At 37.8% G+C, this 11,426-nt stretch overlaps 1 protein-coding gene across 2 annotated transcripts in view; it reads right to left on the minus strand.

Annotated features, from left to right (window-relative positions):
* Window positions 1-224: 224 nt before the first annotated feature.
* The window catches only part of LOC111868815 (FUN14 domain-containing protein 1), a 14,963-nt gene continuing 3,761 nt past the window's right edge, over window positions 225-11,426 (minus strand). The window contains exon 3 of one of the 2 annotated variants that reach the window (XM_023859824.2): window positions 225-1,729. In XM_023859824.2, the coding sequence (XP_023715592.1) occupies window positions 1,547-1,729 (183 nt within the window). In that variant the 3' untranslated portion in view covers window positions 225-1,546. Of the gene's footprint in view, window positions 1,730-10,397; window positions 11,114-11,426 lie in introns of those variants that run through there. The other variant, XM_023859825.2, reaches the window with a different exon arrangement.

Below are 11,426 nucleotides of genomic sequence, written 5' to 3' on the forward strand. Positions count from 1 at the left end.
TTCAAATGAGCATAAAATGCGACTGCAATGTACATAATGAGTGAAATGTAAGTAGTTTTTTTAACCTTCAGATGTTGAACAGAACTCAGATAAGGATATACAGCAAAAATGATCCTGCATTGATGAGGTATGAGCAAGAAAGTGAAGCTTAACTAGAAGCTTTTTATAAATGCAGGATGAAAGGAACACATGACAGAAGGTACAGGTATAATTAACAATATGGCAAACTTATGTAGCCTTTTATTTTCAGGTAAGCAATATGTCACCCCTTACTTTTTCTTGCCTTACAGTTACCACTCCAAGTACTGGGAACAGTGATTCTGCTGCCATAATCAATAACAAAATAATATTATTAATATGGTAACCACATTAGGTACATCCTTATAAATTATATTTCCACCACTAGTAACCACTACATCAATTACATAAAAAAATACCTTTTCTGGTATAAATCTCTGCATCAACAAACATGTAATCTACATCTCCCACCAACAAAACTCACTATACTGAATCGATAAATAGACCTAACTTAATGAACAGAGTAGAACTATCACAGATGTGGAAATCACTGCCCTGCATTGCAGTATGGCCTAGCAAGAATTCCAGTCTATGACTGTTTCTGTAAATGATAACAGGCAAAGCACAAAGTGAAGTAAAACTGTCTTGGAAGACATCCAAATAGGTCTATAGCATTTCTGATTCCTTTCAAAGGAGCTGTGTATTATTTTAACACTTTCATTTCATGGAGAAAGATCATTAAATATATATCAGGTTCTATTATTCTGAGGGAAGCATGTATGTATTTAAACAGCTTTTGTTTGTTTATTTATGGTTTTACCTTGCTGGCTTCTACCTACGTATGGAGGTTGAATTCTGCTCATTCCCCATGATGACATGATGAAGATGATAGCTTGCAGGAGCCTACCTGCTGCTTATGTATCCTCCGAAGCTGATGGGACTGATATTCTGACCCTGTCAGAGGTGGGGAATGGCATAGGCATAAGGATAATCCATACTAAATCCATCCAGTCCCATAAAACAGGAGATCAGTGTCTTAACACTAGACCTTATTAGTCTCTTGCTCTGTTGTGACAACTCAACACTGTACTAAACATACATCTGGGCTGGGTTTACCAAAGGCTTCAAGATCCATCTTATCCTCTGGAAAAGGCCTGCACCATAATTAGACAAATAGGACATGTCTGCACTGTGGCTGGTGAAGTTAAAATATCCATTTCTTGGGCCATCTGTTTCAAATTGCTTTAGCAGGGCAATGTAACAACCAAACTAAACTCACTTGAAACTTGAAAGGAGAATAACTATTACATCTTTTATCTACACCAACATTCATTTAAAAGCTAAAACTGATATATTTCAGACCAGTTTCATCCCCACCACATTAAACAGTGACTCTCAATATGGGTCTCACCGTTCTTTACAACTGTTGACTTGTTAATAAGCTAGAATAATCACCACATAAACCAGAAAATTACTGTAAGCTATAAAAACGATCATTTTATGTAACATACACATGAGCCAGAGCTCACTAACCAGAGGCAATACCAATTGCTAATCCGGCAGCAAATGCCACCAGGAAAATGTGGATCTCCTTTAGCTGGTATGGTTCCTCGCTGTTGATCAAAGAATGATACCAACGCCGTGCCTTGCGTTCCTTCCTCTTCAAGACATCCTCTGCTTTGTCCAGCTTGCGATCTACATAGCGTTCCACCTGATAATAAATTTAAGGTCAGTTTAAACATGTACCACATACTGCACCACGGTTGTCAGGTATGGAACTACTGAAACTCAACATGATGTAACATCCTGGACCAGCTGGTCCAGGACTCCTCATAAACTTTTCCCTTAGGTTCTTATTATCATCATTCTTTCACTTCTGTCGTCCAGACGGTAGATTTTCAAAAGGTCCCCACCAATTTCTGTATGTTTCTCATCTGCCATTCCAAGCCACACATCCAAACAATTTTAAACATGAAGAAAGCAGTCTTCTGGGATGTGGCACCATGTAGATGTGGTGTTAACCGACGTTTCGGAGGAACGTATCGCCTCCATCTTCAGGGTAGAAGGAAAAATAAGAAATCCAAAACGTCAGTTAACACATCTACACGGTGTCACATCCCAGAAGACTGCTTTCTTCATAGTCACCGCCGTGAAAACCTCAAATCTTACACAATTTTAGACATTTTGATTTCAGTGCCTACATACTAGGTTACCAGTCTAAATCAAGTTTCTATCCTGCACTTCCCACCCACTTCAGCCCTTTCTAGTAATGGTGTTTTTTTTTTGTAAGCATATTATATTCCAACACACTTTTATGTTCTTACTTCAAGCTAAAACATACTACATTCCACAACTGAACAGAACGGGCAAAATGACTTTTGGTGACTTTATTGCTAATGTTCTGGAAAGCAGAAAATTGTGGGTCTATAGGGCATCAGCAGTTATGGCCATTTGTGAAAAGAAAGTGTTTTTGAACTTAACACTTATTTTCTTATAATTTCACTTTTTTGTTATTACAGTTCTCACATATTAAACTCTGTAACATCTTCATATAATTATATACATTTTTAATCTTTGGTAGATATTTCCCGACCAGCCCCCTTCTACAGAGAAATTCCACAGTATCTAGGTCTCATATACAGAGTTTTCCTGAGTAACCCCTTTCATGAGTAATGAACTCTGTAACACAGAGGGTTTCATAAGTAATTAACTCCGTGTCATAGAGTGTTTCCCAATAACTACAGTAAATTCCCAGTTATTCTCATTCAAATTCTCAATCAGAAATAATTTTGAAGAAAATTTGTCATTTTTATGAAGTTATTCAAAAACAAATTTGTGATATGCATCTCATCCACCATTGCAGTGCTGTTGCCTTCCCCTACCATAAATGCTACTACACTAGTGGCTAGTTGAATCTTTGATCATGTTACAGCGTATGTACCTAAAATCTGACACCCAGCAATTTGCTGTCGCCTAGGAAGACTCCCAAGCAAGAATTAAAGGAAAAACACACTGTTTGGTGCATCAGGTTTCTGTAAGAGTGCCTCCTTCTCATGCAGCCAGCAGATTCACGTAACAGGCAGACCCCATTCCCAATACAGGCCGGATAATAGGGAGTTTATTGTGTGCGTGCTTAGTATGCACCTTTCTTCAGTATCTAATTAACTGGTACAGGACATTTCCAAGAAGCTGTAGGTACAAAGAATGAGAATAAACCATGTGCTACAGTGTGATATAAAACATACAAAATGTTTTCATCCCTATCAGTACCTTTTCTTCGGTTGGGATCTCTGTGTCATTCAATTTGAATCCACTTTCCTTGTTCTGTAAGGAGAGATTGGCTTAGGGATATACGAATATCTAAATGTGTACATGCCTCTTGGCCTATCACAGTGGCCGTGTGGTCTACGGCATGAACTGTCTTTGCCTGCTCGAACACTGCGATTATGAGTTAGAATCCCAATTGATGCATGGATGTCTGTGTGCATTTATTTTGTTGTTGTGTTGTTCTGTGTATAGGTAGCAGCCTTGCTATGGATTGATCTCCTATCCAAGGAGTCCTACCAACTGTGTATAGATTAAGAAAATGAAAAAGCAGCCAAGATCCACAAGGGCTGTAGAGCCAGAGATAGATAGTATACACACCTGTGCCTAATTTCTAATCATATGCAAGACATAAAACTTTGTATAAATAATTTGCCATTCTACTGATTCCATGTAATCAATATCAACAGTCTTATGAACTTCTACTAATGTAGGACTGTAGTTATTTTCTGTGTATCAGTGGCAAGGTGGCAGCCCACAGTTGGAAGGCAGTTGAGCTGCTTACTCAAGTCATCTTGTTTAGATGTGGCTACTATTTGTATGTTTTGCACTCTCCTCTCCTTAGGCAGGTCACATAAAATTTTGTGATCCTGTGTGTTTTGCAATTCACCCTGGTATTTTAAACCTACATCTGCTGGACAGTAATTTTAAACTTCATAGACAGGATCTTAAACTATGTGAGTTACAATTTTCTCAAATTACTGGTTTTAGATTACAGCCATTAAATTTCAGACAGTGAAGCTAGGTCACAATGAAACTTATGTCTCATAAAATCTGATTCAAAAAGTAAGTTTGATAAAAATGTTATGACAGATAAAAGTTTCATTGAATTCCAACATTTGTGTCATCGTGGCTCACCAGTGGGATATAACGAAACAAGTAACACAATTAAGATCCTTAACTTCTTATGAGGTCTGCTGGCAAATAATCAGAATATCAGTGTAGGAAAAGGTTAATAATATATTGTGATTCATATTAAAAAAATGTTTCAGCAAAATATACTGAATATGTTTAAAAGTTTATAAAAAAAAGTAATGTACACCATGTTTCCTTACATCTTGATGAAGGATCCCAAAATTGTGCAAACAATAAGCCTTAAAAAAGACATGGTCACCACAATAAATCTATATTCAATTTTCAGTTTGATGGTGATAATTAATAATCCAAAGCAGAGAGACAGGTATGATCATATACATACCTACAAATTTCATATGAAATTAATTACAAGGCTACAGTGCAAAACTTTGAATTTATATCTGGGAACTTTTAGATCACAGAGCTAAACACTACTAGAAATTACTGACAGAAATAATCATTAAATTATATAATTTTTAATACATACTTCTTACTGTTGACTATTTCTTCCCATAAATTTTTGTCACGAAACAACATGGAAATACTTACGTAGCCTATAACATTATGTTTGACACTAAGAATGTTTTGAGCAGACAACTGTTAATAGATTGAATTTTTATTCTCCAATTTCATTGCACATACTTTTCCCTTTCTTAGCTATCATCTTATCACCATTTCTGTTGGCACTACAGAGACTTTTATTTCATTTACTCTACAAAACACATGCAAGTACAATCTTTGCCTATACATGCCCCGAGTTGGATTCAAATCTGCAAATGTACCCTTCAAGAGTTTCAGGAACTTGTGCCAGAAAGCTGCACTGTATAATAGTCAGTAATGGAACCTGCTAAGGACTGGACAGCTAGAGTTAAGTTTCTGTCTGAAGAAGGAATTGCTACCATGCTCAAACTAGCTCCAAGATCCACTTGGATTCTCAACCTTAGCTCTTACAACTAAACTCTGGCTACCCAAGAAGGAACCCATTGTATCCACAGCAGCACACAGAAGACTGTATGACTCCTTCCTTACACATGTGAACCACAATAATCTACACTGTAACTTGACACTTTATTTACAGTTATCCTGGCTTGTGCTATGGAAACCATGCAAATGATTAGTCCCATTAATAAATCAGGAAACAACCCTACCAATTTTTCTTCTCTCTTCATGGTATAATTATCTCCATAGAACAGAGTTCTTCCAAAGACAATAATCCCTCTGCCACTTTGTCCCATTATGCTTAGATTCACCTCACAAAATATTGTGTATCAAATATACTGTGATGACCAATTTACTTTTCTTCAGGACCCACCCTATGTATCTGTCCCCCATTCCTACTCCATGTGAACTTGATGCTTCCTTGTCCATGATATGTAAGCAATGTCCGTCTTTAAGTGCACTCAGTTTTACTTGTTACTTCACAACATGTTTCGGCACTACAGTGCCATCATCAGGTGCTCTATTTTTGTCAATCTATTTCATTTCTTGCCATTATGTCGTCGTAAAATTTAAAAAGTATTTAAAAATGTTCGTCAATTATAATAAATATATATACTAAAAACTTGTTAAGATTATTTATCTTATCTGTCCCAATTCTAACACCACGCATAGTTTCACCACTATGGGAGTTGTTCCTCTTATTCTCCTTGTGGTTGTGGGACTGATCTAAAGGATTCATATGTTAATTAACTTATGTGTTGATTGCACAGATACAGCATCAGCTCAGATAAGAAGATAACCATGATTGGTTAAGCAGGCAAGGATTTACTGTATGTTCAAAAAGTATCCGACTTTATTTTTTTCCGCTGTAAGTAATTGCCAAAGAGGTGGGGAAACTGAGCGTAGTGGTAGAAGGGGCTTTCATGCACATGCGTGATTTCTTGCTTACTTGCAACACTGCCGGACACGTCTGTGGCTGCCTGATAGCGAAGTGGTGTAACATGTGTTTGTCACATTCTCATTTCGCTCAAGATTACAGAACGCTTGGAGCAGCAATACTGCATTAAGTTTTGTCAGAAACTTGGGGATACCCAAGCAGAAACAATTCGCAAAATTCAGCAGACTTTCGGCGATGATGCAATGGGGGTCACTCAAATTAAAGAGTGGTTCAACCGCTTTAAACATGGCTGTATGTCAGCGGACAGTGAGCAGCATTCCGGCAGACCGTCAACGAGCTGAAATGCTGATGTCATTGAAAAAGTGTGGACACTGATCATGGAGGACCGTTGTTTGACCATCTGTGAAGTTGCTGATGAGGTTGGGATCAGCAGAGGTTCCGCAAACAAAATTTTAACTGAGGATTTGGGCATGTGAAGAGTGGCGGCAAAATTTGTGCCCAGGCTGCTTTCACCAGAGCAGCGACAACTCCGCCTTGAGGTCGTGCAGGACATGCTGGAGTGCGCCAACAGGGATCCTGAGTTCCTGAAGACTGTGATCACTGGTGACGAGTTGTGGGTGTACGGACATGACCCGGAAACCAAGGTCCAGGCATCACAATGGAAGCATCCAACATCCCCGAGGCCCAAAAGAGCACAACAGGTTCGGAGCAATGTGAAGGTGATACTGTTTTTTGCGATTACCAGGGTGTTGTGCATCATGAGTACACACCACTAGGCCAAACTGTCAATAAGGAGTACTACCAAGAAGTCCTCCGCCATCTTCATGATGCAGTTCAGCGCGAGAGACCGGAGCTGTGGGACACACGGAACTGGCAGCTGCATCATGAGAATGGCCCAGCTCATTCATCACACCTGATCCAGGGTTTCTTGGCCAAGCACAGCATTCCGCAGGTTCGCCAGGCTCCCTACTTTCCTGACATGGCTCCTTGTGATTTGTGGCTGTTCCTGAGATTGAAGACACTGCTAAAAGTCTGCCGTTTGGACAGCATACAGAACATGACGGTGCAGCTGCACGCCATTCCAAAGAAGCCTTCCAGAACTGCTTCCAGCGATGGAAGGACCACTGGGCTCAGTGTGTGGAGTCATAAGGGTCCTACTTTAAAGGCGATTAGGTATTGTAACCACCCAGATACAGAATTTTTTTTCCCGGCCCAAGGTTGGATACTTTTTGGACAGAGTAGTATAAGGCAGTGGGTCATGGCCCACTTACATGTAATACTTCTGTATTCACCTGGAGAAGCTAGGGAAACCATGAGAAGCCTCTACACCATGTAAGTGCTACTCCAACCTGCTCAGTGTCAGAGGATTTATAGTAACCTTACAACTGTGTACTTCTATGCCCAAAATCTAATCTCACCCTATAAAAAAATAAAACGCAAAGGCAGCGCTGTCCCTGTACTTAAGTACGTACCACACAGTTAAAATGTATTGGGTGGGTGGGGAACAGATGTATAGCTCCAAACATTTTTAACCTTACCACTGGATAGGGGGCTGGGTGATCCCAAGAGTCAATCTGAATGCTGATGAAAACTGCTCATGTTGGGAATCAAACCCTGACTCCATAGTCATCCATCCTATAACCTAGTCTTTCCATTTACTGAGCTATCCCAGCACTAAATAAAGAAGTTGGACAAAGAACTAATCCCCTACTTTCCTTTGTTATGTTGTGTACTGCACTAAAGTGAACCCTCCAACAATTCAATACTGCTGTGAAAATATGTTTATTGAGCTGTTTCCTGGCAATGATAAGGGAATGTATAGACGCACAAACTCTCCACTGATACACTATGGGCCACAAAAAACTATAACATGTTCAACAATTCTTGTTCTGTTGCAGCAGGAATCTGTTTAAGCTGCTGCCTAGCAACAATGGGGGGGGGGGATTCACACAAAAATACACAGACTGACAGAAGGTATTTATCAAGTATGCTGCTGAGATGGGCTCAGGTGCCTTGATATTCATATCAAGTTTCATAAAGACTGGTTCAGGTATTCAAAAGTTGATAAGATGGGATAAGCAGACACACAGATGGGAAGGGAATCTCATAAGTCTTTTTAATTTTTTTTAAATAAGGAAAGTAGGCTAATAAAAAGACACAGCTATAACACCAAAGGCAGGATTTAATCAGAGTATAGATTCATCTATTTACACTAAAGTTCAAGTGAACTAGATATAAATTAATATATGACTTAGGCTTTGGGAATAAGCCACATAGGCTGCTGAAGATTTTCTGTTTCAGCAAACACAGCAGTTGGCATCCTCATGATCAGGCGGGGGTGGGTTGCATGGCCTTATATAGATTTGGCAGTGAGTGACGAGCATTAGGTGAAGATGTGATTGGATGAAACCAAGCAGCAGGGTCTATCCAAGAGAAGGAAACACATAACTGTAGAAAAGAGGAGATGGAAATATACCTGAAGACCAGTTGGTCAAGAAGGGAAGTGATGAAAAATGTTTCTGACCCAATGTTTAGGCCATTAACACTGAGGATGGAAACTGCAATGTTTTACTGAACATAAAACCTACATTCAACGCAGCTTGATCCCAAATGCTGAAGCCACACATTAAACTCTAACAGTGCAAACCTACAAATTAAACATAAATTATATACATGCCCTATGTTGTAAACAGGAGATGAGAAACACATACAGTTCTAGTAGGAAAACAGGATGTAAAGGGACAACCTGGGAGATCTAGATGTAGATGGGAAAATATTAACACATGCTTATCTTAAAAAAACTAGGGCATGAGGAGGTGGGCTTTAATCACCTAGCTCTGGATATGATCCACTGACAGGCTCTTGTGAACACAGAACTGAAACTTAAAGAGACTTCATAATGAGATCAGGGATTTCTTGACTAGCTCAGTGATCATTAGCATCTCAAGGATTGTTCCATGTAGTTGCACACTGGAGTGTAAGGTGAGCCTCTCTTTAACTCAATGTCAAACTTATCTTTGTGCAATTCACCCTATTTTCTGAAACAAAGCTCGGGATCTATTCAGTAACATATTTAGTGGAATGTTAAAGTTAATCTACCGACCACACAACACGTTTTTTATTTACTGCCACACTACATGTTTNTCATTACTTCAGGTAGGGAGGAAATGCCCTATTAAAATGGAGGTAAGTTGGTTTTCCTTTGATTTCAAAACTGTGGTGTGATATCTGTAAATGTTGACTATTGGGACATACCAATTGAATTTAATTCAGACAAACCCTTGTATGCTGTGGCCTTCTCTTGTGCTGACTCTGAGCTGATGTAATACAAGAATGCCTGACTTTATCTGTTTTCTAAACATAAACTTAACCAACTTCACAGCCCTCTTTAGCAGCAGCATCAGGACACAGATAACATACATATTAAACCAAAATATTTAATGTCCTTCCAACTGAATTAAAGAATGTTAAAAATTTTAATGTTTTTAAGAAGAAACTAAAGAATTATTTGTTGTGTAATGTCTTCTATTCTCTTCAAGAACTTTTTAATAATTGTTGACATGGACTGTTTTGTTGATAAATCTGTCTGTATATTTTTATGCCTTTTTTTGGAGTATTTATTATTAATTTTTGACATAAACTGCTTGTTAATAAATCTGTCTATATGTTTAAAATATTTATTCTTATGTCTTTTTTTTTTGNAATTAAAATAATTACAAATAGTTAAAATTACCCAGAGTGTCGGTTCACTAAAAGTTATTATTATTCTTAAGTTAAAAATGTATTGCTGTATTATAGTGATGAATCACTGTGTGAATGTTATGTTTTTTTTTACTTATGTTCTATTTGATGTGATGTTGTTGATGTGTGACGTGTCCAATTGTAATTCTCTACAGCTATGGATGAAATAAATAATAATAAAAAAAATAACCTACATTATGTACCACAACCTTGTGCAGTGAAACCAAACTAGGAAATTTGCAGGATGGTCTCCAGTAAGTTTCATACAGTTTCTACATTAATCTTACAAAATGAAAGCTTAAAAGAAACCTGCTGCCATGCTAACATTCTTGGTCCAGTAATGCAGCCTCGGCAAATTATTTGTATTGAGAACAGTGAATGTGCGTGTCTTCTGGAGTTATAAGATATGGTCATCCACATAAACATGCATGAAAGAAACTATATTAAAGGAATCTCTCTACTGGTGACTGTGATATAGTACATGGAAAGCACAGAACTTAAAAATTTAAACAGCACAAAGAAGTATTTGTAATTCATACTACAAAGCATTATTTTACATTACATCATGTTAATGGAGGATGTTAGAAGTAACACATACAGTGAAATGATGACAAACAGTATGTTCAAAGAAAGGGTGCACTGCACCAACTGCTTTATTTGTACATACATTTCTATCACATGTATTACACCTTTAAATACTGTGGCAGGAAAACAATACTTAAAACAACATAACTTAAATGTTAATGTTTATCAGTTATTCACTAATTTGCTAAATTAAAGTTCTATAAATACCTAATTAACGGTAACCTGGGTCAATCAGTAACTGCATACAAGCAGTGACATTGTAAATAATGGGATGCATCTCCCACAGTAGGCAGGTACCAGAACAGATGTTGTTTGAACATGCCAAATTTCTCTGTGATGTTCGACAAAGCATAAAATACTAACCAGAATTTTGGTCAGGTAGTAAGTAGCACAGGTATTCCAAATAATGTCCTGAGCTGCATGAAGACACTTACGGCATACATTATAACAAGCTTCAAAGTAAGTTTTGGAAAGTGAAAATGTACATTGAACAAAATAACTACCTATCACAAGAAAATGTACCGAGTCTTCTGGTTCAGAACATCGAATTACATAATAATTCATCCATGTTGTCCTCATTTTTAAGTGAAAAGTGTTTTTCTCATGAGAAGAATCGTACCTAATTTATAGAGAGAGAAAAAAACCAAAAACCTAACAGAAGTGAGCAGTCATTTATGAGGATGCCAGGCCCAAGAAAACCCCCCCCACAAACCCAGCAGCAGCGTAAGTATTCTTGCGGGCAAATACGCCCATCTGCAACAATGAAACAGAAAGCAAGCAAAGGAAGTGAGAAACATTTAAAATACAATAATTATCAGAATTAGCAATACAAACCTTGCTTGGTAACACTGTTGTGTGTTGTTACAAAGTACTCCTTATTAACTCAAGTTTATAATTTTTTTAAATTTAGATTGTCACAATGATTATGGGTAACAAATCAAAAGGTCATTAAAAGAAGATTTAATTTAGGAAATAAATATTACCATTCAGTTCAGAATCTTCTTATGTCCTCTCTCAGCCTCCAAAGACTAAAGCACACATGCATATATATATACAGTAAAACTTG

The sequence above is a fragment of the Cryptotermes secundus genome, unplaced genomic scaffold (assembly GCF_002891405.2).
Source record: "Cryptotermes secundus unplaced genomic scaffold, Csec_1.0 scaffold257, whole genome shotgun sequence".
In the NCBI taxonomy this organism is placed as follows: domain Eukaryota; kingdom Metazoa; phylum Arthropoda; class Insecta; order Blattodea; family Kalotermitidae; genus Cryptotermes; species Cryptotermes secundus.